This window comes from Semicossyphus pulcher, unplaced genomic scaffold (assembly GCF_022749685.1).
Source record: "Semicossyphus pulcher isolate SPU_LCO1_2020_fin unplaced genomic scaffold, fSemPul1.0.p SCAF_11, whole genome shotgun sequence".
In the NCBI taxonomy this organism is placed as follows: domain Eukaryota; kingdom Metazoa; phylum Chordata; class Actinopteri; order Labriformes; family Labridae; genus Semicossyphus; species Semicossyphus pulcher.
In genome coordinates, this window is record NW_027211615.1 from 4,050,687 (window position 1) to 4,068,547 (window position 17,861).

At 42.2% G+C, this 17,861-nt stretch overlaps 2 protein-coding genes across 2 annotated transcripts; one reads left to right on the plus strand and one right to left on the minus strand.

Annotated features, from left to right (window-relative positions):
• Positions 1-239: 239 nt before the first annotated feature.
• Positions 240-3,593, plus strand: LOC138585090 (myristoylated alanine-rich C-kinase substrate-like). The gene is made up of 2 exons (XM_069657328.1): positions 240-626; positions 1,757-3,593. The coding sequence occupies exons 1-2, from the start codon at positions 531-533 to the stop codon at positions 2,426-2,428; spliced, it is 768 nt and encodes a 255-aa protein (XP_069513429.1). The 5' UTR covers positions 240-530; the 3' UTR covers positions 2,429-3,593.
• Positions 3,594-7,473: 3,880 nt separating this feature from the next.
• On the minus strand, positions 7,474-16,586 carry LOC138612171 (histone deacetylase 2). The gene is made up of 14 exons (XM_069685487.1): positions 16,454-16,586; positions 15,045-15,157; positions 14,793-14,910; positions 14,563-14,637; positions 14,024-14,162; positions 13,742-13,883; positions 13,512-13,604; positions 13,299-13,407; positions 13,072-13,212; positions 10,681-10,789; positions 10,366-10,496; positions 8,942-9,097; positions 8,799-8,856; positions 7,474-7,878 (listed from the first exon to the last, which is right to left on the minus strand). Exons 1-14 carry the CDS (start codon positions 16,506-16,508, stop codon positions 7,848-7,850), a joined length of 1,470 nt encoding a protein of 489 aa, XP_069541588.1. The 5' UTR covers positions 16,509-16,586; the 3' UTR covers positions 7,474-7,847.
• Between the last annotated feature and the right edge of the window lie 1,275 nt (positions 16,587-17,861).

The window sequence follows — 17,861 nt, forward strand, 5'->3', positions numbered from 1 at the left end:
CGATTTAAATACTAAAAAAATGACCAGTTCATTTGGTAAAAGGGTTTAAAGATTCCAGTGACTTAGTTACATTTTGAATTTCATTTTCAAAATCACTATTCCTACGTGCATTGAACGCAGCGTTACAATCTATTGTTCACTCCCTTTCCCAAACCACGCCCACGCTCCGAGCGGAGGGCTGTGATTGGCTGATTCTGAGTGCGGTGCCGTCATCGCTCGGAGCGCCCATTCATCTCTTCACTTGGGCGTTGGACTCCGCATCTTATTAGCAACAAGGGAAATTTCTCCATTTTGCAGCCTGTCCACAGCGACGCGGATTTTATTAGTTCTCCTACCTGCCAGCTTTTTCCTGCTATTTTGAAAAATCCTGCTCACTCTTCACTGGACTTTGCTCTACATTTTCCCTGTGAACTTTTTCTTCGTGCATCGAGAGGGAGACAGCAGCGAAGAGCCTGAGTTTCAACAAAGAGGCTTGTGGGGTCTTTGTTCGTTTTTTGGATCGGTTGAGTTTCTTTGTTGGAGCGAAAAGCATGGGAGCGCAATTGTCCAAGACAGCTGGAAAGGCTGAAACCGCGGCTGAAAAGCCCGGAGAGGCTGCTGCCTCACCCACCAAGACCAACGGACAGGTAAATGATTTTTTATCATCCAGCTCTTCGCATCCATCAGAGGAGAATCTGGTCGTCGTGGAGGGGGGCTGCGCTCTGAGGGCGCAATCCATGCGTAATTGTGGCTAGATTGAATGGAGATCTGCTGTGAGAGTTTAAACTAAATGATAAGACTTGTTTTTATGTCTGAATTGATTTTAGTTCATGAGCAACAGTTGATCATGAGATATTTTCATTTTTTCACGGAAATCAGGGCGCTACGTTGAGCGAATATTAAAAGAGAATTCGACAGAAAAAGGCTTTATTTTTGAGGAGGAAGCGAGTTTGGTTGGATCTTTGATCGATTATCACTTTGAATTGTGTGATTTGAATGAAATCATGTGTTGAATGGTTAATTGGTCAATTTAGAGCAAAATTACATTTCAGAATATTAATCATGAACTGTTTTGGCTTTGAATGAAGTTTCCTCTCGATCTTTATCTGGAAATTGCTGAATAAGACGAGATGCACGACGCCAACAAAGGCTGTGCGCTCGGAGCACCACTCCTTTTGTTACAGATGCTCGACTAGAAAGTGGAGATGGCAGCCTGCTATCACACAGGAGGGGAGACAGGGGAGGCTTGGAGACATTGGTGCGCGCCTGAGAGGGAGAGGCTTGTGTCGCTCCTTTTAACAGTTTGCATTTTGAGGGCGAAAGAAAAAGATAATTCAGAACCCCGTTTAGATTTTATTCAATTTTAGGAAATCTATTTGAACTCTGCTCTTCGTGATCTGCGAGACTAATGAGCATCTGCTGTTTTAATGAGCAGCTGCTTTGCTGTTAGAGCGACCAGGCACCGACCCCTGTCGATCCAGGCGAGGCACTGCGCTCACTGTCGGTCGGAATATGAATGAAATGCAGGGCGAAAAGACCAGAAAACTATCGTTTTTTGTCTAATTAAAGGCTACTTTATTTGTGTTTTGTGTGTATGTGATTTGTAACCGTGTAGAGTTGAAAGTAGAAACTGAATCCAGGCTGAAGTGAGAGTCTGCTTTTGTCGCTGCTGATCTGACGGTGACTGCTGCCCCTGGTGTCCATCAGTGGCACTGTGAGGCTTGAAACCCTGCCAGCTCTTTTCATGGCATTAACAGCCCTGTGTCTCTTTTTTTAGGAGAACGGCCACGTTAAGGCCAACGGAGATGCCTCTCCTGCTGCAGCTGAGAATGGAAAAGAGGAGGTGCAGGCCAATGGCAGCGCCACAGCTGAGGAGACCCCCAAGGAGGAGGCAGAGAAGGCAGAGGCTGCCCCCGCTGAAAAGGAGGCTGCTGATGGAGAGAAGGTAGAGGCAGCGTCTCCCGCTCCGGCTGAGGGAGAGGCAAAGGCTGAGGATGGTGCCACGCCTTCTACCAGCAATGAAACCCCGAAGAAGAAGAAGAAGCGGTTCTCCTTCAAGAAGTCATTCAAGCTGAGCGGCTTTTCTTTCAAGAAGACCAAAAAGGAGACCGGAGAGGGAGCAGAGACCGAGGAGGTGGCTGCTGCATCCACAGAGGAGGCCAAGGCTGAGGGCGCAGAGGGAGCTGCTAGCGAGGAGGCCAAGCCCGCTGAGGGGGAGGCCGCACCTGCTGCTGAGCAGGCCAAAGAGGAGGTAGAGGCCAAGCCCGAGGCTGCTGCAGAGAAGCCTGCTGAGGAGGCCAAGGAGGCCGCGCCCGCCGAGGAGCCAAAAGCTGAGGAGCCAAAGGCTGAGGAGAAGCCGGCCGAGGAGGCGCCCAAAACAGAGGAGGCTGCCCCGGCCGCACAGGAAGCAGCGTCAGCGGAGGCTCCCGCTGCCGAGGCCGCTGAATAAGTTAAGAAGAAGCACGAAATTTAAAAAAAAATGGAGAAAAAAGATAATCAAAGAACATTTCCCTGTTTGTTTGTTGGAGTGACGCCCGGTCGTGGCTTTGAAGAACTTGTCTACAACCAGGGATATTTTAAAGCTTTTCTTTATTTTTATTTTACATTCCCCCTTACACAAAACCCATCTCGGTCCATTGTTACTTCCATTCCAACGGGCTGGGGAGGTGGGTGGCTTCAACATGTACAACAGATTAATACATCCAACACTCTGCCATATATTTTTTCATCAGTATTAAGTTTTTTTTTTCTTTTGAATTTTATACAAAATGTAAACAAAATGGTATGGACATGCCCATGGTATGAAGGAGGCGGGGTTGAGCTGTAAATGGGGGGGGGGGGGGGAGTTCAGGGAGGGCAGGGGGGCCTGGGAAATGTGCCACAGACTATTATGAAAGAGTAGTCTAAAAAACTATGAGACCAACATCTATATACTCCATACGGTTTACAACACTAAGTCCTTTTTACCAGAAGACAACAGTCCCAGAGTTAGCTTTTAGGAAGACATATAAACTCATAGGAGCTTCTCACTTCTCATTAGCTGTACCAGTCAGTGATTCAGTAGAAATACAAGTTGTATAGGCTTTATTGTTTATTGTTGGTTACGACCTTAATAAAAATGTAAGTATGTATAGGCGGGGTGTTTTTAACTGTGATTATTGTACAAAATGAAAAATCTTGATCTCAAGAAGCACATGAAGTTTGCAGCTCTTTTTTCCACCCGCTCATTTTTGTAAGATAACAACACACACAAAAAAAGTAGTCCTGGAAGACCTTCTTAAGCAATTTTGAAACCAAGCTGTGATAAGTGGAATGGTTTAACTGTTTATATACTGTGGTATGTTTTTTGATTACAGCAGGCAATGCTTTTTCAGTGGTCTTTGACAAAATTTAAGGAATCTATCAGATGCAAATGTTTGTGTAGCATCTTGTCTCTCTATCTCTCTCTCTTTTCCTTTTCCTTTTGTAAATACTGGAGAAGCTTTGACCAGTTTGACTTAGAGATGGAATGTAACTTTGCTTACAAAAAAATTGCTATTAAACTCCTCTGCTTAAAGGTGTTCTAATTTTCTGTGAGCACACTAAAAGCAAAAATAAATGTGAATAAAATTTGAGCCGCATCTGTCGTTATTTGTGTGTCACACGCCGTAGTGGAGTGTCACTTTGATTGGCTAAGCTCTAAGAGGATTAATGACACCCTGTGGTGTTTATTTGTACTACAGCAGCGTCGTGCCTTCAAGAATAAATCCAGGCTGTAAACATTTATTGTCAAATGTGACAGTGATAATTATGGGATAAAAGCTAAACCGTAACCTACAAGATGAAGTGAAACGTATGTAAATGCCCAGGGCTGCAGTAGAAAACCCATCAACTTGTAACAGGGCGATGAAGAGGTTAGGGCTCTGTGCAGGGCAGCTACAGGGAAATAACTATATTCTTCTTTAACATATTTTAGGGTTTAAAAGAACTAAACGTTTTGAAATAGCTAAAGTAGATTGTTTGCAACATAATCTTTCAGAGCATCACAGAATGTGCAATAAAGGTTCTTGTTTCTTCCACTGACAGGCTCGGACTGTCTGACATCGTTACAGGAAGGAGGTACATCTAGTGAGATGCTTTTATTAATCACAAAACACAGTTTCATCGCTCTCATCACAGCCACCACACTCCATCTAAAAAAACAGTATTTTTTACAATGCAGAAAACAGGAGCTGCTGGTCTTCTGCTGCCACTATCTCATGGTTGGTTTGAATTGTTGGCTTTTGGTGTTTAAAAGAGTTGGCTTTGATCCAACACAACACAATAACACAAACTAACTGACCAATTGAGGCCAGCAACTGTCTAATCCACAAGGTAAATTACTGTTTTTGTCAGTGGAGTCTGGTGGGATGAGGAGAGCGATGTAACAGCTGTTTCTGGTTTCCAAAAAGCATCTACCCTAAAACAAAAAGGTCCATCTCTGAAGGGATCCAGTCTGTCACGGTTTCAGATAGTTTTAATGCAGTTTTGGCCTCTAAGTGGGGAAAAAAGCTTTTTTATTAATCAGCCACTTGAAAGATTTTGGTGCAGCCATTTCAGCTGGTTTGACAGCTACCTGCTGAAGCAATCTACTGACACAATTCTGAAACTTCTTGTGCCTAAGAGTCAATAAGACCCTAAAATATGTAAAAAATATTTCCCAGGTAAGAAAACATTATGTGAGAAAGAGATGGGGGCCAAAACAAGAGGGAAAGACCGAGCTAGGTTATGTAGAATAATGGCTTCAGGGTCTCACCCAGACACACTGAGGAGTGCTAAGATGTTATTTTGAAGAAAAGGTGAGTCATGACTAAGGCCCCATTTCACACATACACTACACTGTCTGTTAACGTGACAAAGATTCACATTAGTCCCCAACACAACTGCCCCAGATAAGGATGTGACTGGATGTGTTTCATGTGCCTGACACAGATTAATCACAGACTGTGAACAGTGAATCACAGTGTACACTCTGTGGTCAAAACACTAGAATGTCACTACAACAATGACTTGTACATTTACAAACACAGTGCGTCAGTGATTGCATTGGCCCACCATGCAGTCTGACCTGTGATGAATACAAACAGGTAAAGCACACTTCAGTTTGTCAGTTTGTCTCTCTTGTCGGCTTCACTCGAAGTCAACACATCATTTATGGAGCAATAGTATAATGTCACTACATTCTCACACCTTCAATATGATTTCAAAAGTTAACTGCAATTACTACAGAACGCCTCTCATCTGTTGACAAGTACAACTGTGACTCATCATCAGTGATTACAGGTTTCAAAAGAGGATGTTATATCATCCTTTAAAGAGTTTACTACTGTCAGTTTAGCCATGTTTTATTGGAGGAAGGTAGAAATCTATTTCTGGTTGAGCTTATGATTTAATGTCGGCATATGCCTTGTTATGCATGCACGGCCGGCTTAACCTGGAAGTGTCAAATGTACATTAGAAGTTAAAAAGACTGCACAACATGTAACATAAATGTCTGCAGCCAGAGTCAGATTGTTTCCATGTAAAGGTTTGGTTTGAGGCTGGACTTGCTTAGACCACAGAAACAAAGTTTGAATTACATTTAATCAGAGAGGAATGTTCTAATAGATATGAACTTGAGGACGGATTTTTGTAATACAACATACCTATGTTCAAGCAGGTGAAAGCCTTAAAAAGTGTAGTTTTAATATATTCAAGCTATGGTCACTGAATTTTAAATATAGGCTATAACCTAAACTGATATTGATGATCATGATATGGAAAATGATAGTACGTTCATAATTAGAAGTAAAGGTTACAAATGAGCCCTTACACTGAATGTAGGATATAGCATTTCTTCAATTAATCTTGCACCACACACCTCATTTCCAAGAATCATCCTACCTCAGTCATGGCTGATGTTATTCTCATGTGGCATCCAGGATGGCTTTGCATGAATTCTCTGCCTGTGCAAACAAACAAACAAAAACATATTAACATCTTTAAGCAAGCTGTAAATGAGAGATTGGCTGCTTTTTAATCCTTTTAAAATTACCTCTCACAAAACTCCTTTCACAACTTTGACATTTGAAAATATCACTCCTGCTTGTAAGGAAAATACAACCACTAGAATACAACGTATGACATTTTTTATTAATGAGGATATGCTTTTCAATCCGGCATACCTTAAACCAGGGGTGCCCAATCCTGCTCCTGGAGAGCTACCTTCCTGCATGTTTTAGGTTTCTCCGTGCTCCACACCTGATTCGAATGTTTTGCTCATTATCAATCCCCTGAGAAGCTTCAGTTGATAACGAGCAGATCATTCAAATCAGCTGTGTTCAAGTACAGAGAAACCTAAAACATGCAGGAAGGTATCTCTCCAGGAGCAGGATTGGGCACCCCTGCCTTAAACAAACGTAGGAGACATAACTCGAAAGACAATTCTAACTTTATACTCAGAGCCACCTCGAAAACGAGGCGCATGATAACCAATAAATGGTATCAAAATACATTTGATTGTTCCTTGTCGTTCGCCGAATTTACCTGAATAAAGTACTCATGTTGAAAGTGACTTCTGGTGTGATTTGCGAAGTATATATGCATGTTAAAAAACATAAACAACCTGCAAATGTACCCACGCCTACGTGCCTGCTATAATCAACACTCCACCTGTGACTAGCTTGAGATGCTAAACCTTGGGTCCGAGCGCCCCCATGTGGCTGTACATTAACATTACATACACTTTAAATGAACAAGCATCACCCTACCTCAATCATGGCTGATGTTCTTCTAACGTGGTTCACAGGCTGGTTCAGCACGAATCAATCTCTGCATACTCAAACAGTAACGACGAACAAACATGAAATCAAGCTTATGGCTAAAATAAAAGGTTATTAGCATTTTAACCTGTTAGCTTACCTTGAAATTGGTAAACGTTTCTAGCCTGGAGAGAATTATTTCTGAGCCGTTGTCCAACATAGGCCAAACTCCTTTCACAAATCCGACAGTTTAAAGTATCTTAAGCAGCTACGACGAAAATACTCCTAACAGAAAACGATCTACACTAATATTTTAATTATTATGAAATGCTTTTCACTTCGGCATACTTTTAACACAAGTAGAAAACAGAATTTGGAAGTTAATTTCAACTTTACTCATGGGAGTCGCCATCTATTCTCTAGTTCCGTTTAAAACAAGCGATGGTTGACGGCGGGATCGAGGAGCACTCGAACCTGTACAAGGCATCGCTATAACAAGTTAATAGTTCTCGTTGACCTTTTAGTAGCCCGAATAGCCCAGAGGTAAGTGTTGATGTTCAAAGTATCTTACATTGTGCTTCAGAATATATTTAGCCATGTTAAAAACACGACTCAACTTGCTAGAGTCAACGGCTCATCTGAGCCTAACTTGAGACGCTAGATTGTGGGTCAGAACGCCCCCATGTGGCCGTACACTCATATTGCACAGACACAAGTAAAACACAATTCAAGAACATAGTATAAAAAGTTTTATTGACAAATGCAAAATATTAAAATTTTAACATGAAATTATAGGGTCATCTACAGGTTTACCCACTGTTTCCTAAAAACAAGAAAGTCGAGGTTTCCTTCAGAAGATCAAGCACATTGGAATAAACTGGTTCAAAGGGTATCAAAGGACGCAATATGGCAGATTCAAGTGGTGGAATCAAGAAATCCACTGATACACTACACCGAAGAGGGACGCTTACAGTTCACAAGAGAATTACAAGTAGAAAATGGAGAGCCATAATAAATATAATGCTTCTGGTTGTAATTCAGTGAAGAGTCGGATCCTTGAGAGAGAGGACAGCACCGTTCAGTTGTGTGTTTGTGGATAAGACCGACAATTCAGGCACTGCTGGTCTGCTCAGTCTTCACACTGCCAATGAAACATAACGTGTAAATCGACCAGAATAAACATTTGAAATGCTCGTGCTTATTCAAGTAGAACATATTCATGAAGTGACCACAATACTTTGTCCATTGAAGTGATCCTTGGAGATGCTAACCAAAGAGAGTAATTCAACTAAACATGTGTGACTTTAATAAGCAGAAACGTCTGTTCAGCGTTCAGATGTAGACCTTTTTGTGAAGGTAAGATTCTTGTGACAAAAGCTTCTTCAAAGCAACCAGACTCCATTGTAAAAAACAGTCATTTTACAGGTTTGAGTGACAGAGTTACTGTGTTGTTAGTTCAGATGCAAAATGATTTTTTGCGTTACACACAATAACAAACAAACTAACTGATTGAGGCAGCAACAGACAAGCAACAACTATAATCTGCGAGATAAAATTGCTATTTTAGTGAATTGAGTCTGGTTGGTTTGAAGAGAGTGAAACTACATTACTCTGTAGGGATCCTTTCAGTCATGTCACCAGACACTTGGAATAACAACCATAACCTGTTAGCATGAGTGGACGTACTTTGATCAGGGACATTTTCCAGCAGGGATTATATTGCAGCAATTTCAGAGCAATCTACTGGAGCAATTCCAGGAGTTTTTGTACCCGTAAATTATTCCAAAAATATGTAAATTAGGGCCCTGATTTAGAAATACTACAATCCCCCGTTAATATTGTCTGGTGATCACAAAACATCAGGAAGAAACGGCATTTTATAATGCTTGGAAAGTGCACTTGATCTGTCACAAGTAACATCAGGAACAACACATTTTAAAGGATTCCTTCCAGTAGTTTACTATGATGGACTAGACTCAGACAATGCCTTTCCAACGACTTTGTATTGAGCAGAATAGCAGCTAGATTTGAACAGAAGGAACTACAGACGTTGTTTCTCACCTTTTCGTGTCAGTCTTCTCAGCACTGCTGTCCTTCGTTTTCTCCTCCTCTTTTATTTCTGTAAAAACATTTGTTAAATAAATCTCATTAGCAGCAGTCGTTTCACCACTGTTGGATAATTATTCTGTCTCCAGAATACGCACCAGGTTTCTTCTCCTCTCCTTCCTTCTTGTCTTCATCCACTCGGGGCCTTTTTGCTCCCTTCTTGTGATTGGCCACGTTTCTCCTGCCGCCCTCCCCCTCATCCTCAGAGTCCGAGAACTCCTCATCACAGGCGATCCTCTTATCGGTGGCACGGACTGAAATCACAAACACACTCTGGTCAATGATGTTACCAGTAGAAAACCTGCAGACAAACACCAACTGTGGCGTGCTTACAGGTCTTATCAGGACGGTTTGTGTTCAGAGGGAACGTGACGAAACTGCACTTGATTTCTCCTGTTGGCAGTATCTTTACATTAATGTAAAAGTGTTAGGCTATATGCCTGTAAGAGAACATTACTATCTACTATTTCCGGCCGGGAGGTCCCTGTCCGACGTATGTGTTCTTTTTTTTAAATAGATAATTTGCGAGTACTCGATTACTCGTTCCTGAGGTAATTAGATTACTTGAAAATTAAGATTACTGGTAATGCCCATCTCTAATGCTTCATAAATTTGGGGATTTGTCTCTTGGTAAGTCTGTGAGATGTGTCCTTATTTTTAGCAATGCCATCACAAATACTTAAAATAATTATAAATTGCACTACCCTGAACATGTTGTAGGACAAAAGACATCAGAAATAAGCCTGTTGCTTTAGTGTAAACATCCGACACCTGACACGCACCTCCCCAAAATACTGCAGTGATGTAGACCCCAGCAACTGTACTGTCTTCTTTATAGCTTCTAACTAAAAACAACAGAGGACACTGCTACAAACTCAGTTGGCATTTGACTCAACACTCGAATGGAGATTGGCAGTGTTATAATCTACAGGCGTGAGGCAAGGCAGCCCTTCACACATGTAGTACATAGCACAAGACTGTTCATGTCAGACGCCTCTCAACTACTGGAAACACTGTTTGGTTTTGGCTAGGGATGACATCTCAGAAGAGCGTGCAAGAGGAGATGGAACACCGTGATGATGACAGTTACTGAGTTAATATCGATACAATACATATTTGGACATATAATCAATATCAATGAAAGAGGGAAAAGCAATAAACAGGCAAGCAGAAAAGAGTAGGAAGCAGCTGCACTCCGTCCACTGTCTCATTGTGAATACTCCAGACAATGACCTGCTGCGCTCAGACGCAGGCTGACTCACACATTACAGGGACTTTGTGCTAGCTGGGCTGGAATGGTAAAGTCTGTTTAATGTCCACTGCAACTGATCAGAACATTTGCATTCTCACATACAGCTCCTCGGGGTCCTGTCTGGACAAGTTCAGGGTTGGAGTGCAAGAGTGAAAGGGGCTTTAGACCAGCGTGTTAGCATGCTAATTTGCATTTCATGGCTTCAAATCCACAAGCTGTCAAGACATCAACAAAGATCTAAATAGTTAACAGTCTAAAAATAGGTCTTACTGGACAGGCGTTTGTCAGGATCCTCCGTGTCCTCGTCTACAGTGTCGTCTGGGATGGCGTCCTCGGGGATGGCCTGCATCTGCACTCCAGGCGCGTGAGGAAGCATCCTCAGGTTTTCAAACAGACGCTGCCTGAACAAATACAAATACAAAGCCAAGACATTAAGGCGACTGTGGGGGCATTTAATCATCAACAAATCCCCTTCTCCATGCACACAGGAATATTTGGATCATTACTGAAGCACCGCTACAGCAGCAGGGGATGTTGGTGAGAAAATGAGGTTAAGAATGAGTGCTTGTAAATGGCAGCACGTACTTGATCTTGTCCATGTACTCCTGTGTGTTCTGGTTGGTCATGTTGGACGGGCTGATGTGCAGCTTGAAGTCGGGCCCAAAGTACTCAAAGTAATCGTTGTATGGCAGCTCTGCAATAGAAAAACCATTCAGAAAAGTAGGCAAACACAGCTGGAGGAGATTTATACACTGCAGATAGAACAAAGTGTCAAATTATGAGTCGTTTGAAGCCATAACACACCTGTTAATAAGATTTACTGAGCCTTTATAACCTGCACTGATCCTCAGAGAGAGGAGGATGTATTGGAACAAGTGGGGAGGTCAGGAAGTGTCTCAAAATCCCATTAAGGGAACTGCTGGCCCACTGGACAGGCTGTGATTACACCGCCTCTCTTTTTTGTTACACACACTCAGTGGAGGAGACAGTCTGCTGAATCAGCTCGCTGTGAGGAAAGGTAGCGATTAGACTGTCCCTCTCCACAACCAGCCTCAGGATACCCCATCACCTCCACCCTCCATCCCACAACATCACAGGCTGGAGAGGGAGAGGAGCAAGAGAGCAAGAGAAGGGCTCCAGAGAGGTTTACAGTTTTATGTTAGCACCATGCAACACATGGGCATCTGTAATTAGCAGTTCTATGCTTGACCCAGCAACAGTAACAGTAAACCTGCTGAAAGTAAAACATTTGTGGTCTTTTGCAGCAGAATTCACAACCAAATGTCACTTGACTCTCTCACACTTGGAGAAAACACAGATGATCTGAGCAACAAGACGCTAATAACTTTGCCTCCATGCCATTCTGTCAAACTGTTTGTTTTTCCAGTGCCAGACACGATTACGGAAACACGTCGATTTGTATAACGTGTGTCGATGTGTCGCAACAGCGGGTTAAAAGCTGGAGCACATCAAGTCTTGTGCGTGCAGAAACGGACTCCGTCACTCATTGCTGGCGGTCTCCTAGGGCGCCACGTTCTGGGGAGCGCTGGTTTGAGCCTCAAACATTTTGAATAACGCGATGTTATATATAAACTTAACTTTCTCTCTGCTCTGCTCATATTTATTGTCACTCTGCCGCTCCCTCTCCTAGTTGCTCGACCACTCACTCAATGCACACTTTACAGCACAAGTTATGAGGAGAGGAGAGGAGAGATGTGAGAGCGTTCAGGTCCAGCTGGAAAAACTCAAACTCGTTCTTTTAACAGAGAGGAGGGTGAGAAGTTCTCTGTAGTACCTTCTCAGTGATTGCTGAGTAGTACGTTCTGTTGTTTAATCAGCTCACCCGACTCATTTAAAGTGCTGAAGTAAAAATACTGATTCAGGGAAAGGGTCGCTTTGACATAGTGATTAAATTAATCTGTGTGTCAGGGCAATCCTTTTGAATTTGAGGTCCAATATTTTTCTGACCAGGCAGCAAATAGTCTATTATTATTTTTATCATCATAATAATATCACAAAGTGACCTGGAAATAAGAGACTAAGAACGGGAATAAAAAAATAATGTTTAGAATAATCGATAGATAAGTTGTTTGATTAATCAAAAAATGATACTAATGGTCAGGAGCAGCCCTAGTGCCAGTATAGACCAGTAACACTGAATATCACTGCAAGCCTACAAAGAACTTTGTGGCAGACAGTTGTTCATAAAGCTTCTCAGAATATACATTTAAATACATTTTAATTATGAAGACTGAGTTCAGAGACATGGTCTCATTGTGGCATCACTTCAGGTCAGTTTATATATTGGCAAAACATTTCAACCTCCTGACAAGTCTGGGTTTAGATGTAGTTTACGACAAGAGGACGCCCTTCAGTAAATCATAATAGACTCTTCTCCTCAGTCGTCCCCCGGTGGTGGAACGAGCTACCAAACTCCATTCGGTCCGCAGAGTCCCTTTCACCTTTAAGAAGAAGCTAAAGACCCAGCTCTTTGTGAACACCTCTGACCTTAATGATATTGATGATGATGAGCTATATTGACCTTGTTGATGTTGCTAATGATGATCATTATGAAACAAACAAAACAAAAAAAACGCTCTGTGCTCTGCCTGTCAGCACCAGTGTCCGATCACACTTGAAGCTGTTTGTTGGCACTTCCCGACTTCGTTCCCTCCTGTCTCGATCTCACTCTCTGATGTTTTCCTCGTTTGTGATGATTGTCTTAACATCTTTTATTCCTGTGATATGTAGTAGAGATTCTACTTTTGACATTTGGCCGTTTTTATGAAGAATTAAAACCTAAAAATGAAAAGTGTAAAAGTTCAGGACTTAATTCAGCCTGTGACAGAAGGCTTATTTAGTGGTGGAATCATGGAGCAGCTCACGTTTATCCTCTAATGCTTATCACAAACTCGACATGTGATATTTCTAGCAAGCTTTACATTCATTTATATTTTTTCATGGAAAGTGACAAACCATCGGGGATGTCTGTGTCCAGAGCTACAGCCGTCTCGTAGGTCCAGCAGCGGGCCACGTTGCGGATGGTGTATCCTCCTCCACCCAGCATGAGCAGCGGCAGGTTGAAGGACTTCATGTACTCCACACACTTGGCATGGCCTTTTAAAAACAAGAGATACAGTGTAACACTTCCAGCTTGATATGTGACCTCCACATACTGAGCATGATCTCCTGTGTATGAGTACCGCGGATGGTGAGGTTGAAGCAGCCGAGGCGGTCTCCTGACAGGGAGTCTGCACCGCACTGAAGGACCACAGCGCTGGGCTGGTACATCTCCATCACCTTGGCCATCACCTGCAGGAACATGGCAACATTTGGTATTATAACAGACGCCTGAATCAGTGCTTGTAGATATTTACAGAAGTCCAGTGATGTTTATGTTAAAGTTTCATGCTTACAGGTTTGAAGATTTGTTCATATGACTCATCATCGATTCCATCTCGAAGGGGGTAGTTGACGGCGTAATATTTGCCTTTTCCAGCTCCAATGTCCTAACCAGAGAGGTGAAGCACACGTTGTTTTCTATTAAAGTCTTTCTCCTCATTTCTGCCGTTATACCTGAATAAACTCTGACACACACAATTCAGCTTGTTTTAAATAACTGAGTGAGACAGAGGGGGAGGCTCACCCTGAGGTCTCCGGTTCCAGGGAAGTACTCCCCGTATTTATGGAAGGACACAGTCATGACCCTGTCTGTGGTGTAGAAGGCCTCCTCTACTCCGTCTCCATGGTGGATGTCAATGTCGATGTACAGCACCCTCTGGTGGTACCTGGAGAGAGGTACAACACAGAGAGGTGGGATCAGTACAAACAGTCCAGCCGCCAAATCAGGCCTCACAGATGAAACTCCTTCTTTAATGAAGAGTGTTCTTGTGAAGACTTATATTTTTAAGCTGTTGGTGAAACTCACTTGAGCAGCTCCAGGATGGCCAGCACGATGTCGTTCACATAGCAGAACCCAGAGGCTTCAGACTTCTTTGCGTGGTGAAGACCTCCTGCCCAGTTCACCGCGATGTCCGTCTGCTGTCGGTTTAGTTTCACTGAACCAGCTACAGGCAACAAAAAGATAAATATATGAGAGACAGAGGACGATATGCAGCAAAGGGCCTGTGTTGGACTCAAACCAACTGCTATCTAATTATCCTTATTATGGACTGGGGTCTTTGCTATAAATGCCAGGATATCTAATAAGTTCATGGGTTTGAATCATCTCTGTTCAGACACCCTGAGTAGGTCGGGTGACCTGTGGAGGATGTACCATGCCTCTCAACCTATATATGCCAGTATGCACTGGCTGATCTCGAGGGCGTGTGTGTATGAATTTGTAAAGATATCTTAAAGAGATGAAGAAACATCCTTATTGCTTCAAAAATACAATATGTGTGTTTACTTAAAATGTAGGTTATAAAGTCTATACATTTTCTATACATCTGTTTTCTTTTAACTTACCAGCAGATCCACCGGCGGAGAGCTGGCAGAACTCAAACAAGCCATCGAACACGGGACAGTCCTCTCCGACGTTGACTGCAAGTTAAAACAGTAATTGATCTGGATTTGCTGCTTGTCTTTGTTCATATATAACTATAATGAGGATGCATGTGAACCTTTGTTTTTGTAACTAGTTAACAGAAATAATTGTTACTTGCAGACCTAGGGGAAACACTAAACAGTTTACTCACAGCGCTGCATCTGCTTGCTGAACTCAGACATGTTGTCCGGCCGGATGGATCGCAGGAACTTAATGTAGTCATCACTGTGATATTTTGTCATCTCCTCTGCAGTGGCTTTGTGGGGTCTCTGAAACACACATCACAGCAGCTGGATAATAACTGGGGGAGAAAGACGCCTCTATGGCTACGCCAATGTAGTATAAACAGCTTATATTCTGTTAGAACAGTACAGCAAACAATAAAAGGAGATTAAAAACATACATAGATCTCCATTTTCCTGTAGAGTCCATAGTTCAGGAGCAGGTTGTGAGTCATTCGGATACGGTGTGGTTTCATGGGATGCCCTTGTCCATAGTAATAATTTCCTATGTCACCTGCAAAGGGAAACAAATGGGTTGAAGGACACACTCACCAGCAATAGTATGTTTTGTACTTATTTGTCTTGTACTGCACATTAAGGAGCCGACTGCGATGAATGTATCAATGTTACTATGTTACTATGACATCAATCTTTTGAGCTGAGTAGTGACACACATTTTTAATACATAATAATCAGCATCAGTCTCCCACTGTTTTCTCATTGACAATATGACAATTCTTCTCCCCTTATTAGTGCTTCAGTTGTAATATTTTGTTAACAGACACATCTTAATATAGTTTGGGTTTTCTGCCAAGAAGTGTTCTGTGTGTTGATGTTTGTTTTCTCCTATTAGTATAAAAATATATTATAACATACATTTGATTTGATCCAAAAGTGAAGCAAAGTAAAGAATAAAGTTTACATAAGGCTCAGGTAATTCCTCAATCAGCTAAGCATTGTATCAAATGTATCAAAATGAGGAGATAGTGCACTTGTTAAAGACTATTTCCAGCAGGTGAGCAAACATGTACTATCTGTGTACATAGACACTCTATCCAGAGGCTAGTAACAACAAGCTAGGTCATTGTGACGCCATTAAGTCACACTTTTCTGGCACGTCCCCACTGTAAAAGAGCCAGTTCAGCATATACTGTGACTACTGATGTCCTCATTGACCTGAACTGCTGAGTTTAAAAATAAGTGATTCCTCTGGGGGATGATATGGGTACATTTTGATGGGTCAGGACGGTCACCTCAGCTGTGAAATCATCTGGACCCAAGGAGGCGGAAACACACCGTCCACTGAGTTACATTAATGAGGCCTGAGCACATTGTGCGTGAAAAGAGTTGCAAATCAAGATATGCAACTTTGACTGTCTGGGTATAAAGTTTATCACTAATTTAGTTTTAATTTATTCTTCCGGGTATAAATTATTATCATGCTGCACAGATCTGGTCCACGGCTGTAATTACTGCGCAAACAATGATCAGTGTTAGGATTACAATGTTAAGCTATTAACGTCCAAACCGTTCATTTGTCCTCAGATGACATTATTTTTTTAACGTCATATGAGGACGACCGTTAACTCTACGTAACGTGCGCTTAATGCAATTTAAACCAGTTAAGTGGCATTAGTTAGCACTATTGAGGCCATTCAAGCGATGTCACACCGTTAGCATCAAGCTAGCTAACCACCATACATTCACCAGCAGCACCAGCTAACCAGACCTGCGTTAGCTAACCGGTTAGCATTAGCATGCCAGATGCTCAGTTTGGGCTCCTCATTCAGACACTCAGGATGTCCCATACCGTCATAGTAGTAGCAGACCTTCTTCTTAGTCCCACCCGCAGTCGTGTAAGCCATGTTTGGAGCACTTTCTTAAAAAGTTGGTTTGAATTTGCTTCAGCAGATAGACGTGAGGCTGGACGGCATCAACCCAGATTACACGACGGAGCGGAGCGGTGTTCAATGGGAGGCGCAACTGTCTGCACCGGGGCGGGGCGGTTTTCAAGTGGCCCCGGGCCCCCAGACAGCAGGATAAAATTGTATTATAAAAACATAATAAAATTAGCTTTTACTGAACGTGAAGTTATTTAGATCCAAAATGAACAGACTCTGAGGGAAAACACACAAATGGGGTGCAAATATGAAGTTAAAGTATGCTGTATTGTAACAAACTATGCTTAGCCTACCATGGTTTATGTATAAAATAACCATTTCTACCTCTCAAGTTGCTCCAACAAAAGCAAAGCACCAATCCACATAACTGCTCTGACACAACACTAGGTGTCAGCATCATCTTGTTACATTCTGGTCTTCATTAATCATCCGCAACAGTTGAGACCATAAAGCTTTACATGATTAAAGTTTTCTTTCTTTCTTCTTTGATTTCAAATGGCTTTTCTCCATGTGAAGGTAGCTGTTCAGTTCATTCCCTTAGAGAAATATTAGGAGGTCAGAGGTCAGGGTTCATGTCCAAGCAAAGGTTCGTGCTCATGGACCGGGGACAGGCATTAACCTCCTAGTTCCTCTTCTTTTAGTTTTTAATTGCACTGTAATGGTGCACATTCCCCCTCATGTAACCATCATGCTGGATGTTAAGTAAATTTGAGGTAAATGTGACGTTTTAAGCCTACTAGTTGCTCTATTAAGCTGTTTTTTTTCCAACAAGTGGGCCCCCATTTGTAGTTTGTTGCAATAGTTTCACAGAATTGCTGATTGCCAAAATATAATTGTCATCATCTGGACCGGCCTCAACATAATCATCAGCCCTTAACCATTACCAAGATCAACTACACTAACCTTCTAAAATGTTGTACTACTTTAAACAACGCTGATTATAAAACCTCAGCTAACACTAACATGTATTTAACAATAGAGCATAAGCTTGTCAGACTCAGCGCTGGACAGAAAGCACTTTTAGCCTAACTAACTCCATATTTATAAGTTTTAAGCTTAAGATGTGTTTACAGGCATATTTTCTAACTTTGGACTGAGCTATGCTAGCTGTTTCCCCCTGGTTCCAAGTCTTTCTGCTAAGCTAGACTATCACATCCAGACTCCAGCTACATATTTACAGACATTAAAGTGGTATCACTTGTCTCATGTCATGTGTTTCCCATAAACTGTATATAACAAGTAGAAACCTCTTGGTTTCAAAAGCTAGGCCAAAGCACAAGTGCCTAAAACTTGCATTATTTCTTAGGGCTAGCAGGG